We start from the raw sequence: 22,616 nt of genomic DNA on the forward strand, positions 1-22,616 counted from the left end.
CCTGACGAACACGAGGAGGAGGAGGTGAAGAGGCAGCGAGACCAGAACTGATGGCATTTTCCACCCGAGTCCATTATCTTTTCAAGACGCCCCAGACAGAGCATCATCACACTTGTGGCCGACACTTTACACTCAAGTCACTGGACGCACAATATGAAGGATGGTGAGATTATGGTTTCCATGGTTACCAGCAGAAATCATCTACAAAGCCCTGTGGTTTTGCCAGGGAGGTTGTGTTTTTACCCCCGTTTGTTTGTTGGTTGTTTCCTTTATAGTTGTGATGCCTTAAATATCATAAATAAATGTTTCTCTCTCTGTGATTTCACTGCGAGTACAGGAGTTCAACACTGTGCAGAGCAAGTCCAGTACAACCAGTGGATGGTGGCTTTTACCCAGACAGCTGTGACTTCGCTGTTAACACGAATGCACCAATATTCACAACACGTATGCAGAGAGATTTGGGATTTTGGCGCTAACAGATGGCAGAAGTTACGGGAGCTCTGACTCAAGAGACACATTCAAAAAGTTGAAATTTGAATTCCTGGAGTCAAGTCACCTTTCTCTCTGATTTAGTGTGTAAAAAAAAGAAAAATAAGGATTACAAGATTAGAACATGTGTACCACTTTGCTGCTTGTTATGTGCTGCACTTCATTCTAAACACCACCTCTCGAATTATGCATCATTTGTGTTTTACCAGAGTCAAATTAATGTGTTTGAATAATTCATGGCAGCCTGAGAAGGTCATATTAGCCAGTAATTCACGCTAAAATTAGTTGTGGGAATAGACTTTTTGTGGTTTTAACAACAATTTAATAATGTTCATTAGTTAATCAGTTCAGGAGTGACTGTGTTTTGTTTTTTAGCTCTCTTTTAGCTCACCAGTTTAGAATAAACAAAAACACGTAATGCGAAAAAGCTCCGGAAAAAGCTACTTGACCAGGTTGGATGACATTGTTTTGTCAACTGCTGTTTCCAAGGTGGAGAATACATTTTAAAACTTAATGAGAAGACTTTGAAATTATCAGAGAAATGTGACATTTAGAAACGTACGAGTCCATGAAACTGAAACTCCATCCGCTCAGGAAGGTCGTGATGTGATCGAATGCTCCAGGACAGCAGCTGAGCCGACCCTGTGACTATATTTGATCGTTTACATTTATACAACAGACCTTTAACAATTGGAAGATGATGTCTACGTCACACACACACACAGAGACATATATCTACACATTATAACCAGTAGAACAAAGATTGCAGCTATTGCCTCTGCAGCCTTAAACACACAATAACGCTTTGTTGCGTTGCGCCTCGTGCATGCTGCTCGAGATAGGGAACATGCAATTCCCTGACGGACAGAAGAGTGACAAAGAGGTGAACAGACACACAAGGTGACGGGACGAGGGAGGTAGAAAAGAAGAGGGGAGAGAGAGAGAGAGGGGGGAGAAGGAGAAGGAGAGAAAATCCTCCCTCTGTGTTCTCGGAGCAGGCGATATATTTCCATTACGCTCGCTCTGACAGCTTTCCAATATCATCCAGCACGCGGTGTATTGTAGCTGATTGTGCTCTGAGCATCAGCCGTCCACTAATGCCACATCAACCGGCATGGCAGCACATTATTGACATGCCCGTACAAATTGGTGTCACATGTCGCTGTTGTACAGTTAATGGTCACAAATATACAGTGAAGAGGAAGAGGTGTAAAAAGTATTGGCTTGTTCGAGCTCTTTTTAAATCAATCCTAGTCCATTAAGGTGTCATAGCACACCAAGCTCTTCCTCGCTCGCCTTATGATCGTCTCACTTGAACTTTTGGCTACACTGCCCCCCCCCCCCCCCCTCCCCATGATTTCTTGTGGTACTGTTCTATTTCGTCTGTTTCTTAAAAATCCGTAAACTTTTAGAAGACGTGCACAAATACGGAGAAAATGAATGCAGAGTAAAGACAGAGGGCTCCGTCGGTTTCTCTATACGTATCTAACATTGAGCATAATTTAGGCTTTACAGTGCATTTACCTGCACCCACATACACACACACACACACACACACTTCCCATAGTAAACACTATCACTGCCCAAACAAACAGCTACCATGCAAATAAGCGAGCCTTATCAGACAGGCCGGGGCTGAAATGAAGCCAGGGCGTTGAGGCGCAGAGGTTTTTTTAATTTACTCGAACATACACCGTGTTAATGCTGATGGGCTGATATGTGGGATGAGCTCCATCTACGTTACAGAATCTCATAATCCCAGCAGCTCAGCTCGCTGCCTGGGGAGAGCTGGGTAAATAAATAGAGGAGACACGCACGACAAGATGAGACTTTCTTTTTCTTCCTGCTCTTGTCTTGTATTAAGTAGAGGGAATCTTTTACTGCATTTTTTCTCAGGGTTCTGTGCTCGGCTCAATTTTATTTACCTTATATATATGTATATATATATATATATATATATGCTCCCATTGGGAAACATTATCAGGAAACACTGTTGATTTTCTACGAGAATGTGAGGAAGCCCCCCCAAAAGGAAGCATGGGGACGGGATCACAACAGCCCTTCCTTCTCTTTATAAAGAAAAAGAAATAGGAAAAGGAGTGGAGGGGGATGTAAAGCCAAGGGGGAAGAGATGGAATAAGGAAAAAGAGCAGTTAATTAAGAGTGTGAACATGGAAAGTGAATGAAGCACCCAAGGCCAAGAGGAGTGAAGGAGAGCTGAGAAGATAAGAGAGAGAGAGGAGATGAAAAAGAAGAAAAACTGGGAGGGAAGCAGATCCTCATATTTTAAAGATGGAACCAGAGAACGTTTGGTATTTTTTACGCGATAAAGATTAAAGTGATTAATGACGACTACTCAATAAATCATGATTTCAGCTATATTCTTTTTTAGTTCTTCAGCTTTTCACTTTTAATCCTGTAGTTCTGATTGTCCACCTCTGCTTTGATCTTCCTATTTGTTAATGTTTTACTGCAAATAAGCAGATAGAAAAACCCTGTGAGTGTTTTTCTACGTGTTCATGTAACACCTCAATTAAGCACACACACAATCTGCTCTCAGCTTTACAATAATTACTCCGTGCTGTAGTTTGTTGACTCGTGTGGAGATGAATCAGTTTTCTTTTACTGAACTTTAATTTGCTAGTGTCAGGCTGATTACTCATAAGAAAACATCCTATGGCTCAGTGTGTGTGTGTGTGTGTGTGTGTGTGTGTGTGTGTGTGTGTGTGTGTGTGTGCGTGTGTGTGTGTGTGTTCTGGCAGCAGCAGGGCCTGGCGGTAGGCGATGTTTGATCAAGGACTTTCCCAGACCACTTTCTAATGGTAGCATGTGTTCTCCGAGAGGCCGCGTTCACATGTAGATCGTCAGGAAACATGTGGTTTCATTTTGGAGCGTGGTAGCAACATGTATACATGGAACTACCACAACTGGGAGGTGAACACGCAGCAGCAGAAACACTGGAAGACATTTGTGGAAGCACACAGGTGGCGAGCAACCTCCTGACCTTTCCCCTTTACCTTAGTTCACACAGTTTACAGGGTTCCCAGAGCCCTGCTGCACCTGGGCCGAGGCCTTTCGGAAGTATTTAACTGCATGAATGTCACTACACATTATTCTAATATTACTACACATTAAATCATGCATTATCTCCACATGAAATATGACTCAGGGGCAAGATAATGCAGAGCAAATGTTCACCATCCTTCCAATCTTATCTTTGGCAGTTAATCTCCTTTCTTCTTGACAAACGGGAGTTAAAAAGGGGAGGAGGACAAGAGGAAGAGAGAGAGAAAGTAATGATACAATCCTCTGTTGGTGGAAAAGAAAACATTCCTGGTATGCATCTGCAGTGCAGGGGGACATACGTGACCTGGTCATTCACCCACATTCTCACACAAACAGATGCAGAAGAAGCCCAGAGGTTCCCACACACACACAAACACACCCACACAGATCCGCTCGGTTAGTGACCAGTAGTTGTGCACTACTTTTCAGGATGCATTGTGGGAAACATTGAGTGCACTATGTAGGGTATAAAAAACTTCACTAAACATTCAGACACCACTAAAAAATCTCACTATAGAGTGCACTAGTGTTTGTATACAGCTAATGGTAAAACCACAAAGAAATTGAGTGTTTATGTCCCATCCACGAACATGGAGGAGGCAGGGTTTATGACGTGTACTGCAGCCAACCAGCAGGGGACGATTAAGATGATCTTGCTTCACGAACCTCAAGTGAAGCATCAGCTTCTGAGTCAGTCTGAGTTGGAGACGGAGAGAGATGAAAACAAACAACGCCTCAGTCGTCAAAACATTCACTGGCCCTGCAAGCAGAGTGCAATCCTCGGGTAAACAGGCCGTCACTCACCATCAATCACTGTCTCGCTAACATACAAACAACGCACGTAAACATGCACGCACCGTTTGAATAGACAAGCTTCACCTCTCTCATACACACACACACACACACACACACTCCCACAACAAACACATACAGCTGAGTGAGAACTACTGGGACCAATTAGGCAGTAAAAAGTGGGCTGGAACTGGTTTAACGCTGACTAATAACTTAAACTAACTTCAAACAAGACTCGATTGGCTGCAGCGGGGAACCGGCCCACATACACACCTCCTCTTCCTCTCTTTCTATCGCTCTCTTTGCTTTTTTTCTTCACGCTCTTTACCTCATTACAGCTTTTCTCTTGCATCCTCACCATTTGTCACCTCGTGCACAAAAGGTGAGGACAAATGTTTCTCACGCATTAAAACAAATAAGTGTGCCCCCACTGGAGTCGCACAATAAAACCACGCACACACATTCACAGATATATGCACACACACTCCACCTCCGACACACTGAGGCAGGGGGAATGTGCAGTCACTGGCTTGCTGCTGTAAGTCTCGATGATGGGTGGGGGCGTGTGCCAGACTCGGTATATCACGCTGACTAATGTATGCACTAATGTGCCTTTTCCTGCAGACAAGACAGTGGGGGGGAATATGCAGTTTATGCATCATGAACACAGAAACACTCTTATATATATATCTTCCTCTAATATTTATGCCCGTGAACGACTGAACTCTCACGCTGACAACACGTGACGACAGAGACGACGAATAACGTGCAGCACACAGCGTCATAACAACAATTTACAATTATAGAATTTCAAGTAATCTGTGTGTATTTTACAAATAATAACGTGTGTTTTAATCTCCCAAAGCATTTACAGCAAGCACAGGGTTAATTAACGAATGCAGATTTCACTGTAATTAAAGCCCCAACAAGGAAGTTTTTCATTTCCATAGATTTTGGCGCCTCTGTGGACAGAAGCAGTTTCTGCCGTCTCCTGTCGTAAAAACCTGGGTCTGGCAGGATGTGCTTTTGTTTTGGAAGGGGTGAAAAAAAGACACGGCTGTTTGAAGGATGCATAGCGATGATGGTATGTTTATTTATGTTGCTGAGATAAGAAGAGATCTCCTTCTCCAGGGTTTACTGAAGGACTCGTTAAATGAAACAGAACCAGGACACATGGAGGGATTTATTTTGCACAATTTACCATAACTTAAAGCAGGTGAGGGGAGATTTGCTTATGTGCTTCGAGTGGAACAGAACACACACACGTTGAAACGCACAGTGACTTCAGAGTCAGCATCTACTGTACATACAGCAGCTTCTCAATCAGCAGCTTCCACTCAGTGTGTTCACTCTGCCTGCACAGCAGCACGCTCAGCTCTATAAATCATTGACGGGGTAGGAAAATCACCCACGCTCATTTGCTGACGGACCTCTTCATTTCAGGGGCAAGGGGACACCATTTATCCCGGCGAACAATTAGGCTCCAACAACACTCAGAGGCAAGCGATTTGGCAAATGGTGACAGAGGGAAACGTGCTTATTAAGCAGAGTAAATAATGCTCCAATAACCTGGGGGGGGGGGCCGTCGTTGCTTCACCATCAGGATCGGGAATATTAAAAAAGAGGTCTTAGTCATTCGAATTTTAGCCAGTGCTTCTGATTAAACACCTCGTGCACGTCTTGAAAAAGCAGCGTATCAGCGAGACGTTACATCATCAATATGCTGCGAGCGGGGACGGACGGGGAGAGAGTGAGGGAGGAGGAGGAGGAGGAGGAGGAGGAGGAGAAGGTCATTTTTGCTGATGAGGGATGACAGCAGTGGCAGGCCGAAGGCTCGCAGAGCGGAAAACGCTCGACCGGATCAGAGAGAGATCAGCAGAAACTCCGCGGGATTGGCTCTTTTGGACAGGAGCCATAAAAACGACGGCTTGTGGCAGCGCTGGTTCACACGCCATGAGAAACACTGTGCAATGGAGGAACTCAAGCTTCGTTTAGTCAGATGAGACGAGACGTTTCGTTCCCTGGAACCGCTACGAAACACGGGAAGTTTATTCTTTAGGGCAGAGCTGAAAGATTATCTTATCATGTCTTATTTTAGTGGATGGATATGATCATAAAAACTCAAGTTTAAGGTGGCGTTGAAATAAGAAGGTGACGGAGAGGTTCCGGTGTTTACCTGTTGGTTGACTCGGCAGGGCGAGGGTCCGTGGTGGATGAGGATTCGGACGATATCATCGTCTCCCCTCCAGGCGGCCAAGTGCAGCGGGAAGCAGCCTTTGCTGTCCGACACATGTGTGGACGCCTCAAACTGAAGCAGCTTCAGCACCACGTCCCTGAGAGAAGGAGAGGGAGACAGACACAGATCAATAGAGTGGAGAGAGAACGGAGAGATGACCACAAAGCCCTGGAATCCATTTTATAGAATATCACATCACAGCGTCACATATTTGCACTGAGAACAGAATTTTAACCCCCTAATTCAAAATATAGCAACGTTACCTTGGAACATAAAGTCCTACACAACTTTTAAACTTTTTTAAATATTTAACTGGCATTAAACTTCAAATACAAAACATAATGGAAGTGTAAATACCTTGTTGATATCAGTGTTTGTATTTAAAGCAACACTATGTAACTTTTACCGAGCAACAGTTAAAATGTTCACATTGTGCAACAAACTCTTTAACTCTCTAGAAGCGAGAGAGCAAATGATTTTCACTGTTTTATTTGTTTTATTTGGAGCTGACCAGCAAAAAGTTGGTGCCTCCTCAGAGACCCAAGTTAAAGCTGGTTCCTTTCATTGAGGGATTTAAAGACACCTGTGGGTGAGTATCAGTTTACTTTCCAGGGTAAAAGATGGAGGAAATAAGGGGATGAAATGGAAATGATCAAGAATTGACAAAAACGCCATTGTCTCCTTATTATTTAAGTATAAACATGAAGGTGGGCGGTAAGAGAACAAACAGACAGATGGACAAACAAAGTACTTAATTAATCCCACAGGGAAATTGCAGAGTACGAAGTAATCTCCATTACAACAAATAGATGAGGTGGTAAATCACAGAGCTGCGGTTTGTGCAGGAAACTCATTTAGCAGCTGCTCAACAGTCATGTCAGCGGTAGCGTTTCATACGAGCGAGCCTCCAGCTGAAGTTGTCACCTCTGTCGGGAGAGGAAAGGTGAAGTGCTTCATTTGCATTGGAAAATGTCAGCAGGGGAAGCAGGAGGAGGGCAGAGCCTCTCCCGGGAGCAGGGGTGAGGGTGAGCGCAGCCCAGAGGACGCTTGACTAAACTGCTTTGTTAATTTCACTCATTTATTATGATCTCATATAAATTCACTCTGGTTTTTTTAAGCAGCAGATAAACAGCAGACTCGCACTGGGAGGATCTCAGGGTCGAACATGAGAATATTCAACTTTTTAATGTGGTAAAAAAGAAACTTCTGCACATAAACGATCTAAAAAACAATTCACATTCAGCCTGAATAACGAATCTCTGAATACTGCACTTTCTTCCGTCTTCAGTTCTCTTTTTACTTTCCCACCTCAACGCTAAATCACTCCTCTGCAGCCTTTTTTTGTTGGCAGCCTAATTTTCACTGTGAGGCTGCAGCTCTGCCTCCCTACAGCGTCTCCTCCTCTCTCCTCTCCAGTCCATCTGACGGAGGGATGCCACGTAATTGCTACCAAAACACAGGACTAATCCTTTAGTTCCACCAAACTGTGACAGCAGTCAGGTTTACAGCTGAGTCACACTGTGTTTACTCAGTGCTACAGTCCCAACAACTCAAAAAATAAAGGCACAAAGTCAATCATCTGCAATTGAACGGAAATTCTATTTTTGAACATGATCTTTTTTAGCTAGTTTTGCTGTCTCGCTTTAGGTTAAGTGCAATACTGGCAGTAATCATGTACCTAATAATTCCATAAAACATCTGTCTGTCTGTCTGTAAAAGGAATAAAAGCACAACGTTCGTTTCGTTGCTGCAATGCTTTATATCGAGCTGGATTAGAGAGCTTTTATTTTGAAAATCTGTGAGCCGATTGCTTAACTGACCCCCTGAAATAGTCAAAATTCAATATTCACCCAACCTATAGCACAAAAATTATAATTAATCCAATAGTTTAATCTTTTAAACATTTTACATTTTTCTTCATTTACATCTGAATTATTTCTTAATCCACATGATCATCTAAACATTAACACTTACGACTACATCGAAAATCACAAAAATAAATCACTTGCTCTCTAACTGTACATGTGCATTTCTAGTGAAATGTCTCTTAATAAACACACGTGTGTGCAGTCTTACCTGTGTCCATTGAGTGAAGCGTGATGTAAAGGTGTGTATCCTGAGCTGTCTGTGCAGTTCACGTTCAGGCCCTTCCACATGCTGTGAAGAAACACACATCAGAATTAATTTCCAGTGTCTCTCACACACACACAACAACAACATCCCTCTGTACTTGACAGGTGTTTGGTAACGTGTTGACTGATAACTCACTCGTTTCCATGTGTACAGTAAAGTTACATTTTGTTTGTCTTCTGGTAAAGTTTCACACACACAGTTTGTTTCTTTGCTTCTCTCACATAAATGGACATTTTACATTTCATTCCATTGGTTTGTTCGAGTTTGTCACCTGCACCGATTTACAGGAAAGAAGTGACAAACCACACAGCCAATCAGGATCCAGGTTCCTGGCGGAAGGTGCCAAGTGTTGGATAGGTGAAGGGGGGTTTGTGATGTTTAAAGGTTCAGCGTGTAGAATTTAGCGACATCTAGTGGTGAAGTTGAATATCTCAGCTGAACTCAAAAGGTGTTTAGTTTGTCCAGTTTTGGCTACTGTAAAAAACATGGCGGCCTCTGTAGACAGGACCCCCTCCTGATATAAATATAAAGTATTTAAAGAAAACAACAATTCGTACAATTCGTTGAGCCTTTAAAAATAAACAGATATAAAATAAACAGAAAAATAACACTTGAAGAGTTGATCAAATTATAAAGTGATGTTTCCGGCAGTATAGAAGAATAAAGAGGCCAAAGTTCTCTTCTTGTTTGTATTACTTTCCTCTTTAAGGGACGTCCTTTAGCTTTTTTGCTTCTTTAGTCATTTCTTCACACAGCAGAATTGCATTTATTTCTTTATTTATTCTTTGCTTAATTGTATTAGGGTCCTGAGGCGAGAGATTTTCTCATTTCTGGGCCGCAGCCAGAGAAGTTTAAGTCCTTATTTCATCATTCTGGCAAATAAATAAAGCGAGTGAGGTCAACACTTGTTCTGCTGAGCATGCAAACAAAGCCGCACAAAACAGAACCTCATAAGGATCACCAGATACACGCAGCCTGGGGGCATACCAGAGCCATTACAACACACACTCCCTCGTACACACACTATATCACACTCATGCAGCCCAGGGTTTTCCCACTGCTATAATTATATGACCTCTCTATTTCACATTAACTCCAGCACGACCGTCAGAGAGAAGCACTAATTAGGTAGATTCCAGTCGGAGCAGCTCTGGGCTGAAAATCGGAATCATGTAACTTCCAGAAGCGACTACATCACCTTTTATTTTATTTAAGACGACCCCCATAGTGTGGCGTCTGACAGGAAGAGCACAGGCTCAAATGTGAAAGTGTCTCACAGTGTCTGTTAATGAAACACATTAGATAAGTAGGGCTGCAGGAAACTGAATATGACGTAAGACAGGTTTTCACGACAACGTAGCTTACTGCATTTTTCAATGGATATCTTTCTGTTTTGGGCAATGCATTCTTGAAATGGCACCTACATTTATTTGATTGCAAGAATATGTCTTTCTAGTGATCAATGCAACACACATCTGCACAGGGAGAGGACGCAAAACTATTTCATTTGTTGTATTCAATGCTGAAATAACTATCAAGTGCAAACATATCAGAGAATCTGGATTTCTTCACACAAAATGTGGACCTCGCTCACATCAACAACAAATAGGCTACGAAAGAGCAAACACACACACACACTATGTTACACACAGGTCAGAGGGCAGGAGAGCACAGACAGAGAAACACGGCACAAGCTTCAATCTATTGGGTGTCTGAACACACTCTGAGTGAATGTGTGTGTGTGTGTGTGTGTGTGTGTGTGTGTGTGTGTGTGTGTGTGTGTGTGTGTGTGTGTGTGTGTGTGTGTGTGTGTGTGTGTGTGTGTGTGTGTGTGTGTGTGTGTGTGTGTGTGTGTGTGTGTGTGTGTGTCCATATCGATCGTTCTGCTGACCCCTTTCAGTGCTGACCTATACGACCAGTAGGAGCGGTTGTTAGCAGCCTGACAGATAACGAAGGGAGAGTCAACAGACAAAATGCCATGGAGGCAAAAATAAAGAAAACGAGGAGCAAATATAACGTCAGTTTCTACTGTTTGCTATTGATATCTGCTTGATACTAATGTGCAAAGTAACCAACAAAAGGTATAATTCTCGATTTTGAACCGTGACACTGCAAACATCAGAAACATCTGGGCGTCACCCGTTTGCTTTCCACCAGAGTGAGGCAGCAGAGGAGGCATCACAGACGAGTGCGTCAACCTTGTCTGACTATGTGCATTTGAATTAACTGCGTCATGTCTGATTCATTCGAAGTTTTTGGGCGATAGAGACGATTAAAACATTCCAACCTTTACACAAACATTGAAATATTAAAGTGAGTTCCATTTGCAATTTAGTTCAAATTCATTACCTCATTAATCTCATTAAACTAGGAAGTTATCCCACACATTCCCCTTAAGTTGTTTTCTACATCTTATAGTTGTTTGCTGAACCCAACACATACAAACACATTTGCCTTCAGACGCCTGCACACCGATTCATTAAGACTCGCCGTACAAAGATTCTTTCATGCTCCGCACAACCCCAAACACAATCTGCATTTCCTACACGGCCACAGACGCAGCGTATTAATGCACAGCCACAGCAGTCACACAACCTTCATAAAAACAAAACTGCACAACAAACATATGTGGCCACTTTGTGAGGGACTGTGTGGACGCTGTTCTCAGTGTGTGTCAGCCTCACTGTGAGCTGAACAAGGTGTTGTGTTTACAACACCTTTCCCATGTCGTAGAGTGCAGGCTTATGGACGTGGTTGTACTGACACCAGCAGTGGGCGTCAATAAAAGCTGATTTTAACACTTAAGCATTTTGTGAATTATTACTTTGAGGAACAAATTAGAAACACAAAACAGTAAGAAATGCAATAAATTTGGAAAATACTTTTGCGTGTATCTGGTGATCCTTATGAGGTCCTAACTTTGCATTAAGACACATTTCCATCTTTATAAAGGCAAACTGTTCAACTTAAAATAGTTTAGAAGAACCACTTTCACATAAAATGAGTTCAGAAGTCACAAGTGAGGAACCCATGGCAGCCTTCACCCTTCACCCAAGTCCAGGCCTGAGAAAATCCACCAAAAATCAATGCAATCGTCTGCAATATCTTCCGTAGATTTCAAATCTAGAGTAACATGGATTTATTTTATACTGTTGTGCCTGTACCTTAAACCAAAGAGGTTGGATTTCTGACTATTGGATCAGTCTACATACAGAGGCTGGGATTATGGGTTTTAATGCCACTGCACAGGTATATTGTGCTCAACTACTGGTGATAGTCCCACCCTTGTCCTCTAATACTGCTTGTTTTTATTCATCATTGCACAGTAGCCATGACAAGTGAATTAACTCTCTCCACTGCAGCTTTAAAACGTCCCTAAATTCCAAAACAGAGACTTTAACATTATGTAACAGCAACTTGAACGAGGCCATTCTCTGGAGAAAGACCTGTTTTCTTATCTCAGCTGTTATGTCCTGCTCCACCATGTTCCACCATGTACAAATTCCAACCCTCAGTTTGGTGCCGAGTCGCTTCTCCCTTTGTTTGCCGTGCTCTCTGAAAGCAGCCGGCAGAGTTGAAATAGAATGAGAAGGCGACTTGAGATTAGATAATGGAGGAGAGGTGCTGCAGCAGGAATGCAGACTCCTAGTGGATTAGTCAAATATGCAGACGACGTCCTGCCTAATTAACCTCAGGAGCTGCAGCGACGTGAAGGAACGCTCCGGTTAGAAAAGTCAACTCTCTCCGTGTGTGTGTGCAACTTCAAATTAAAGTTTGATGTGCCGTTCTTTAACTGAGCATCATGCAACAGAAACCTATCATGTTACTTTGCATCAGAGAATTGTGACTTTACCCTTGAACAGCTATTCCCCCCCCGTCTCCTCCATTGCCGAGGTCCCAAACACTTTTTTAAAAATCAAATTAAAGCACTGAAAAGTAAAGAGGTCAAACATCATGAAAGGCCTCCCAGCAGGCAGAGCAGCACTGCCCTCTGTTTGAACCCTTCTTCGGTTACAGCCTGACAGATACGCCTCACCTTCGCTGCAGCACAGCACGCTCACAACTGCATTTACGACACGTTGTACCAAGCTGTGTTGGTTGTTTCTGTTTCCACAAACGTCTTTACGAGGGAAGCAACATCAGTTTAATTCACATTAGAAGTAGAATGGAACTGAGTAGGACATGTACCTCAACAAGCCAGCAGGGGTGAAAACCTAACTTCCCTGATGGAGGTGATAAAACTTTCACTTCAGAGGGGTTCAAAAAGTCAAATCAAAATAACGAAATGTGTGAAAGTTTAGTTCTTCACACTGTATGTCACCGTGGTTGGAAGCAAAACTTCTCTAAAGCTAGAAATAGAAAAAATTGATTTGCGTTGTCACTGAAGCTTAACAGGCTGATGAGTCATGCTTCCTCAGGATGGAGACTGATGAAGTTCTACATTTGCAAAAACATAATCTCAAGAAACTGAAATATGTTGTTGTGCATAAAACCCAACTCTTTAAAAGTGACATTTTTTAATTGTTTAAAAATATAAACAAAAACTTCTCATCCACCATTTCAGAGCTAAAGCTTTCATTTGCTTCCGTTTCTCACGATGGATATTTCAGCTGGCATCAAGTTGCAGCAAAGTCGAGGCTACATCAAAGCAGAGCATTGTCTTCAAAGGAAAAGGAGCCGAGAAACTGGGAAAACCGTTGTAGCCCCGGATCCTTTTTAAGAGGGGGAACTTTTCTATTTCTATTATTTTTTAAGCAGAGTTCGAAGAAGACCTCACCCAAAAGCTAGGGTTGAAACTCATGCCACCTTATGACGTCATCTACGGCTATTTTTTCAGCCGAAACTGAGAAACACGACAACAGCAATAACTTGAAAGGAAATCAAAAAGGGAACCAATATTGCTTCATAACCTGTTGTGAGCAAGAAGCAGAAGAGATACCTGCTGCTTAAGAGACGTGCTGGAGAAACACACACACACACACACACACACACACAAATACTTTTCTTTGGTGCGGTCGTTTGATGTTTAAACCCTCGCTGTCATGGAGACAATTCATCCTCCATGATGCTTTAGGGCATGAATATTCTGCTTTATATTCTAATGTCTCGAGCAGGTGTGCAGGTATGGATAAGATTTGTGTGTGTGTGTGTGTGTGTGTGTGTGTGTGTGTGTGTGTGTGTGTCACAGGTGAGATCAACTCAACCATACAGACAATTATAGTGCAAGATGTGTGGAAACTCTCAGAGGACCAATTAAATTTCTGCGGAGAGAGAAGAGAGAATCAACGCCTTCTTTCTCTCTCTCTCTCTCCCTCGGTTTCTCCTTCTTTCACCTTCTCCCTCTCTTCTTTCTCATCCTCTTCTCTATAATTTGCACAAACAAACATGCATGTGTTTGCGGATGAGCACATGGACACGCTGCAAATACAGAGAGATGCAGGAGCAGGAAGAGAGAGTGACGACTTCAAACGCTGCAGAAACAATGAGTTTTCATGCTCACGTATCACAAACCAGGCACTTCAAAAGGTTGCCCGAGCCGTAACTTTGCCTTCGGCTCAAACGCACTCACACGTCTCTCTGCGTGCACACACTGATGTGGGCTGAACGTCGGGGAAACAACATACTGATGCTAAAATTTCTCAAAAATGTAAATATTGGATGATTAGATTATGATATACAGTAGGCCTCGGCTGTACGGCCAAAAATGATATCAACAAAAACATTGACACTTGAGTTCACATTATTATTTCTTTAAAGTTTAATATACATGTGACTTTGGTTTATTATTTTTGCGATAGTTGATGAAAAAAACACAAAAATGTAATCTTAAAATATATATTCAAAAAAATTACAAATTGATTCAAAACAAATATACAAACATATAATATTTAGCCATATTTTGCATACGTCAATATCGGCTAATTATATAAACCCTGTCGATGTCAGGCTCCGTTATGAACAGACATGTTGTCAGCGAACTCATTTTCACTTCATATTCCCACAACATCATGGAGAAAATCCCATTCACACCCACGCAGCTCAAACACTGCTGCTTTCAGAGGTGTTTTCTCTCTCTCTCTCTCTCTCTCTCTCTCTCTCTCTCTCTCTCTCTCTCTCTCTCTCTCTCTCTCTCCACTTCTGCACCAATTACAGTGACGAGTAAATCCACAGCAGGAGAAAATATCAATTGAAGGCCTGGTCTGTCGGAATGAGAAGTGTCTTACTGATCCTGTGACCATGAGAGAAATTATTACTACATTGGAACACTTACAGGACATGAATACTTGAATTTAGCAAAGAATGAACAACCAATTGCTCTTTTTCAATTTTGCAACACATCGAAATATGACATGTCTATAAAAAAACGAGCTGGAATATCATAACTGGCACCTGATTGGTCGGGACCTCGCTACCGCAGCTCCTCCCCCCAATTGCTACTGCACAGGTTCTGGCTCCAGATGCGCAGGACGACCATGTTCGTATATTTTAGCTTCATTTGTTGATAGTGTGAGGAAGTGGAGACGCGTTGTCCATCTTTATTTACAGTTAATGTATTAAGCCCAAACTTCCATCTCCAGATCCGTTTGTCTCCCTGAGGAAGGTTTTATGCCCCAAAAAATGCCAGTTAGATTTTAGGATGAACATTCCAGGATAATAAAGAATTTTACTAGTTTGAAATGACTGTACCTCGGAGTTTTCTTGGATTTTTCTACCTATACATAAAAACAATTCAATGTAACCGACTTCTAATTAGATAATAGACTTCAAAACTACAGAATAATGTCCCAGCTTTTCTCTCTGAGATCTCACCCTCCTCCTCGTCAGCTTCTGGCAAATCTCTAATTGGCTCAACTTATTCTCGTAAAAGTGCCTCATTTGTTTTTGCATATTTAGCAAAGTAGCAGCTCCCCTCTCCACAAAAACGGCTCGTTAGCAATTTTGTTCATTTGAATTCGCCCCCCCCCACCTCCCCCCCTCCGCACGGGACTCCATCCAACTTTCAAATCAGGTCAATAGCTGCTGAAAAACACAGAGTTATAACCAATCGAATAGACAAAGCTTCCTTGTTTCTGACGTCTCAAGTCATTGTTCAGCGCAGCTATCAAACCTCAAAATGCAATTTGAGTTTTCAAAAAATAACTATTGAGAAATGATGTTGGACAAAACTGTATTTTGAAAAGCTGCCGCAGGGTTCTAATAATACAGCGTCTGATTTATGTTAACCCAGGAAAACTGCTGCAGGAATCTACCCCATGTAAGTGGCAGAGGTCTGAACAAACCAAAAACATGTGCCTCTGTGAAAAGATGATAGAACAAATAGTTTGTTCAAATATAACTTCCCCCGAGTGAGAGCTGAGAGGACGAGCCAAGGGCGCTGCAACATTTCCAAGATAGTTTCCATTTTTTTTTAAATTGACTCTACATTGTTTTACTACATGAAAAATTGAGGTGACATTTACAGTATTTAAATTTCAAAATAAAAGAGCATGAAAATCACTCCTGTACAAACCCTGTTCAGGAGTGAAATGTGTTCCAACGGAAACACATGTGGAAGTGAAACAGAGGATATGTAAATAAATGCATAAAGTTAAAAATGCATATAAATAGAGTGTGTGTGCATTAATATGCATGGGGGGGGGGGCTGTCAGTCAGTTACAAATGGCCTCAAAGCAACAAACATCAACTGACACGTTCAATAGGTCAAGAGGTCACTGGTGTCATCACAGGAAGTAATTTATCATGAAGTCAAACTGACCTCACACAACAGTGGGTCACGGACACACACACACGCACACACACGCACACGGCAACACACACACACACGCACGTCTAGTGGTTAAAAGTGAGGCTGACCCCGCTCTCTTCACACACACTCACCAATAATTAAAACAAGCCACACGTAATCGATAGGTGCACAACTCCCCACTGGGATTTAGGGAGTCTGTTGATGAAGTTTGATCATTGATCATTTTGTTTGTCCAGAGGGAGGGGGAGAGAGAGAGAGAGAGAGAGAGAGAGAGAGAGAGAGACTCAAGAAATAAAACAATTCCCTGCTGTATTCTGACATGGTCTCACTCTGACATATTACTAGGTGTCAAAGTGGAAAAGATCCAGAAAATGTCTGGAGCAACTCACTCGGAGTTTGTATTCTCACATTCAGCCCCTCCGGAGAATTTCAGGAAAACGTCCAGAGTTAAATGAACGTCTTTAGAGAAGGTTTATAAATGTTGCGGTGTGAAAACTTTGGGGCCTCTGTTGGATCTGTATGGACGTCAGTGTGATCAGTGGAGCAGCTGAGGGAGTAAATGGGCTGGTTCTCCCTCTACACACTGCACAGTGGAAGACTAATGCCTGCATTTGTCTCCAGGACTCATTTATTACTGCATCGCCTCACACTTGGCCACAGTGAACACACAAAGCACACACTTTACTTGGGCGTTCGCTGGCGATCGCACAATCTGAGCTTTAACAGACACATGGCTAGACAATAACTCCTTTTCATTAAAATACATATAGATCACCTTTTATTTCCACTTTGAGAGAAGACTAAACATAATATAATGGAAACACAGATGTCCAGTATCTGTGTGAGAAACAGTATACGCAGACCCACAAGCCCCTGACCTTTGACCTGACTCATGAGCGGACGTGTCACTTGATCAGGATTGAAAGGGTGCGGCGTAGGAAGGAGGACAAATGAGAGGAAGCAAGAGAAAATGGATCTAATGTGACAAAATGCTTATCAGGCAGCACATCAAAGAGGAGGGAGAAAACAACGAAGAAGAGAAGACAGTTAGAGCGTTGGACGGCCAGATGATACCTCGTCTGAAGACAGCTGAATACACTTTCCACTTAAACACACACAGCTTCATTAGATGAGTTTGTCTACTTCCAAGTCTTAAACAATCTGGCAGTTTGTCTCACAGTCCGCAGCCTTAAATAGAGATGGAAACATCTCTCCTCTGTCCCGGGCTGACTCCCTCACACTCGCATACAGAATCCAGGTTCTTCTCTCACGCAGCACAAAGGTTTGCAGAGGTTTCATGTGAAAAAAAACACGCCTGTGAACTCTCTACAATTAATGCATTTTGGCCAAAGGACGATAAATGTGCTGACACCCAGAAGTCCTTCCTAATTTCCAACCTTTTACTGAAGTCAACCTCTGATTAAAGGCTGTGAGAGAGGTCCTGGTAGAAGTGCCCTCAAGTGAATTACAGCTAAAACTGAAATTCCACTTGAGAAAAAAACTGTCATTGTGGTGAATCATAACGGGAACCGCTTTCTTTATTGATAGAGTTAGCTACCTTTGCTTTAAATGTCTTATATATCACAAAATGCGATGCCACTGCACAATGTCCCAATCAGGACAGATCTTCGTCACAATAGTTAAAAATACATTACAATTGTCATCATCACCATTAATGCACAAATGCAGGTGTTAGCAATAAAGATAATGTAATTTAATTAGTGTCTAATTAGTGTCAAGTATACTGCTAGTGTAATATCTTGCTAAATTGTTCCTATCAAATGCTATTTCTATAAGTAGTCTTATCCAAATGTTACTATATGTTCTTTTTTGCAAAGCGAAAACCATGAGACTTTATCTGACTCTGTCTCGCCCTGACGTTATAAAGACGATAAGAGAAATCGTCAGTGAGAGAGAGGAGCCAGAAGCCTGAAGGTCAGGCGACAGAACGCTCGCTTCAGAACACAAAGCGAGGCAAACCGGTGGACTCCACAAAAGAGACAAAGATAGCGATGGAGGCAGACGACATTTCCTCCGCTCTCTTTAATCCAACTGAGAGAAGCGGGAGGTGAAGAAATGGGCGCTGTCTGCCTCGCCGCTGCTGCTGCTGCTATTGATTGGCGCTGTCACAATCTGGGGAGCTTGAGACAATCTGTGAGTGTGTGTAGAAGCTGTGCGAGTGTGCGTCTTCCCGAGGCAATTCTCCTCACTGGTAAGTAAGCGACAGGGAGCTTTAGATCCGCACTTAACAACAGCCGGCCGCAAATGCATCTGGCCGAGCATCGATTGCGCCCCGATCTGTGTGGCGTTGGGGAAAACGTCAGCGTCAGATCTCCATCTCAACAGGATGAAACAATCTACAGAGTGGAGTGTAAGAGCAGGTCAATGCATTTATACTGTAGATCGAATGAGAAGAACTCTGGTGAAGTTCTTCAGACACAGGCACTGTCAAGACCTGTGTGACTGGATACTACTGGCATGAAAAACACAATGAGCTAGACGGGCACTCAGTGGAGCACAGATCTCCGCCAAGGTCGTACAAGCCTAGACATGACTGTCAAGTTTTTATAGTAGATATATAGAGATAGTGATTTTGTGACGCTAACGCTCTACTTCGAAGGCTTTGGTGTAAAATGTTCCCACACTTTTGATGACTTGGCTCGTGCACTTTTATTCTATTGTACTCAATTGTGCTGCTGTTAATTTAATCTTGGAGCAAGTAAGCACAAGAGTTTCCTTTGGGATTAATGTATCTGTCTATCTTATCTTAAAATGTAAGCTAGAGTTTAGGATAATTGTTCTCAGAATGTTCTGACATTTTATAAACCAAACAAACACTTTCAAACAGAATCATCTCCTGTTACTTTCTGTCCTACATTTCTCTATTATTCAATCAAATGTTTGGTCTAGAAACTGTCAGAAAATTGAGAAACTGTCCATCATCATTTCCCAGGAGTCAAGATGTCATCCTCATGTTTCTTGCTCTGTCAGATCAACCGTCTGAAACCCAAATATATTCAACTCTGACAAAGACAAGCAGCAAATATTTACAGCTGAGAAAGTGGAACCAGGTAATGGTTGGCATTTATGCTTCAGAAAATTACTTAAACGATTAATCAATCCTTTAAATACTTTGTGGATCAGCTAATCTTTTCAGCTCTTCTTCAAAGGGCAGCAGCCGCTTCTCATGTGATGATCGTTAAATGGCGCCATAGCAGGAACAGATGGATTTGTTGTTCTTTGTTTTTTTGCAGATTTCCCGAAGAGGATTTGATTCAGCAACCTTCATCACACTCCAACCTCTATATCTTCATGTTCCCTGCTAGAGGCTCCCTCAGAATGTACAAGATACAGTTAATATTATCACCGAGACGTGTGCCTGCATCTCTAAACTGGGTTTAATATTCAAAGGTCTGCGGTCAACTTAACTGGGGAGAATTTTACACAGAGCCCATTTCCTTCAAACTACAGAATACAGAGTGCTGTGATTCTGTTGTTCTGTTGTTCAGGCTAAATATCATTTGGCAACTCGTCGGGTTAGCAGCAGCCACACCAAGTCTATCTTCATTACCCACTCTGCCACCAGGAAATTAGCCATGCAGGTGCAATGGAAATCATGATGGAACGAGATCAGTGTGAGGGTTATGATGATGAAGAGCAGGGAAGGCACTGGAAGTAAAGTGTTTGAATCCTGCTCAGCTCCTGAGGTGCACTTTGGAAGAGACAGAGAAACGGCTCCGTCGCTTGGAAACTAAACATTTACATTACTGGTCAGTGTCCGTGTTACACTTACAAACAGTTTTATACTTGTTGTGTGACAAAGCATCGGTCCTAGAAAGGTGCTGGATTTGCCTCTGTGCACGTGTGTGTGTGTGTGTGTGTGTGTGTGTGTGTGTGTGTGTGTGTGTGTGTGTGTGTGTGTGTGTTGTGTCAGGCCAGTAGCAGGGAGCCATGGCTATATAAGGTCTGACAGAAGGCTCTGGTTTATCCAGACCTCTCCATGTTCCTGTCTCTCTCGCTCAGCTCTCCAAGCTACTAAACAATGAGCGACCGCCCGCGCCGAACTCACGTGAGATAAAAATCTGTAAAGTCACGTCAGCTGAAACACGAGAAATATTAAATAAGAATCTTTAAAATCACAGTGTAAATTATAAATACATGGAAACGCAAATTGTGGAGAAGTTGAGTCATAAAATACAAAACTTTGACCACAAATTTGAACATTTTTATTAAAATTATTATGTATGAAAAGTCAAAGGAGGGCTTGTTTTTTCAGTTTTTGCTTTGGTTCAATTCACAATGTAGTCACTGTTCATACATTCTCTATATGTGAACCATTCCAGAGGGAATTAAAGGGGTATTTAAGAGTAAAAAAATAATGGAATGTACAATATATATATAACCTTTAACCTTACATATATATATCAAGATGAAAAAATGATCTAAAATTCAAAAACATTAATCTGAAAGGATTCACACAGTTCAGAAAGCATGTACAGAAAGTGGCAGGGAAATAACCACATCTGCACTTGTTTTCAGTGTGTATCACCATGGCAACCGATGTCCTGGGATGAATTAATGACAACTGCCACTGACAGCCATGCATGCTGGGTAATTTAACACCTGACCCCTTCATATGTCTATCTAGATATAGATATACCTATGATGTATTACATTTTTCTGAGGAGATTCTGGTGTTGGTATGTTGGACAGCTGTATCTCCTCATAGCATGAGAGTATTCCCCCCTGTCCCCCCCGTCCCCCCCCCCCTGTGAGAGTGTAATAGGCCTGTCAGCAGGACTGCCACATCCCATTTGACGGCTCAGACCGCAGCATCGCACATCTGCTGCTGCAGGACCACACAGGTAAACACATCTCAGATAGACACACCGAGCGACTGTGCCGGGGTCAGAGCAGATTTGTCCGAATATTCTGCTCTCACCAGATGATTGTTGAGAGGATTGACCTGTATCTACTGTGTCCATCTATCTGTATGGGAACCATGGGGGGGAATAGTCGGCAACCTAAATGATTAAATATTGGAGTTGACTGGGGTTGTGAGGGACGACATCCCTCAATGTTTCCGTGGTGGTGATGTTAGAAACATGCAAACAAACCAAATAAACTGTATTTCTTTGTGGGCTACAGTGTGTGGACAGAGTAATCCTCAACTGGAACAGTAACTGGGCAGCTCCTCGGATAACACCGGGCACCGAGCCCACTGTTGTGTTGTGAGTTTGCAAGAAAAACTGTTTGAAGTGTTGGGCCCATTTGCCGCAATGGAATTTGGTTTTTTTTTACTTTCTCCCAAGAAACATGAAAAATAATCCCTCTTCTTTGAGAACTGCCCAAGAGCAAAGAGCTTTGAAGGAGCATTAAGCTAAACTGTGGCTTTTTTATCAACGTCGATCAACAAATGATCAGCAGTAACAAAAGACTGGGCTCACAGCTCACACACATATTGTGCTTTAACGAGGGGTAATGTGCCATTGGACAGAGCCAGAGCTTTCAATGACAGATATAAGAGTTGTATCAATCTTCTCATCTAACTCTTGGCAAATGAAAACGATAAAATCTCCCAAAATATCATGCTATTCTTATAAATAGTTAAAAACAGGAGGGTGGGTGTGTTTGCCAGAAGAACTTTGGGGCCAGAAATTGAACTAAAAAGGAAAAAACTCATTAGCCCTCGAGACATTACTATTGATTCACTGCTCATTCATTATATTGATCAACAACCCCATTTACACTCTTTAAATACAGTGGGTTGTGCATTGTATTTGTACAACCGTGTTCAGCGTAACGAGAACGTTGGCATTCATTGACACTGAAGTCTTTTTCTCTCCGTGTGAAAGGGTAAAAAAAAAACAGGGCTATTGAATTTTAGTAAAAATAGATATTCTCTGCTGCTGATACTCAGTAATGAGGGGAAATGAAACTTGGACGATCCCTGAGGGGAAACTGGAAGGTCGATAGCCAATACCAGTCTCAGTGCACGGCTCCATCTGTAGGTCATTGGGTCATCGACATGTTGCAGCACATGTTTCTATGCAGTGCGAGATAAAAGCTACATATCAGTTCCAAAGAGGTTTTCTATAATGGAACAGTTTAACATTTTAGCATATATACTTGAACTTGTTTGGACTGAGCTGG

General features: G+C 42.3%; 1 protein-coding gene across 3 annotated transcripts in view; it reads right to left on the reverse strand.

Moving 5' to 3' along the window:
- anks1b (ankyrin repeat and sterile alpha motif domain containing 1B) overlaps window positions 1-22,616 on the reverse strand; it is a 163,369-nt gene that overhangs the window by 111,157 nt on the left and 29,596 nt on the right. For all 3 annotated transcript variants that reach the window (XM_034579033.1, XM_034579029.1, XM_034579028.1), the window contains exons 2-3: window positions 8,660-8,740; window positions 6,524-6,680 (exon numbers count right to left, since the gene is read on the reverse strand). In XM_034579033.1, the coding sequence (XP_034434924.1) occupies window positions 6,524-6,680; window positions 8,660-8,740 (238 nt within the window). The remainder of the gene's footprint in view (window positions 1-6,523; window positions 6,681-8,659; window positions 8,741-22,616) is intronic.

Source organism: Hippoglossus hippoglossus, chromosome 23, assembly GCF_009819705.1.
Source record: "Hippoglossus hippoglossus isolate fHipHip1 chromosome 23, fHipHip1.pri, whole genome shotgun sequence".
In the NCBI taxonomy this organism is placed as follows: domain Eukaryota; kingdom Metazoa; phylum Chordata; class Actinopteri; order Pleuronectiformes; family Pleuronectidae; genus Hippoglossus; species Hippoglossus hippoglossus.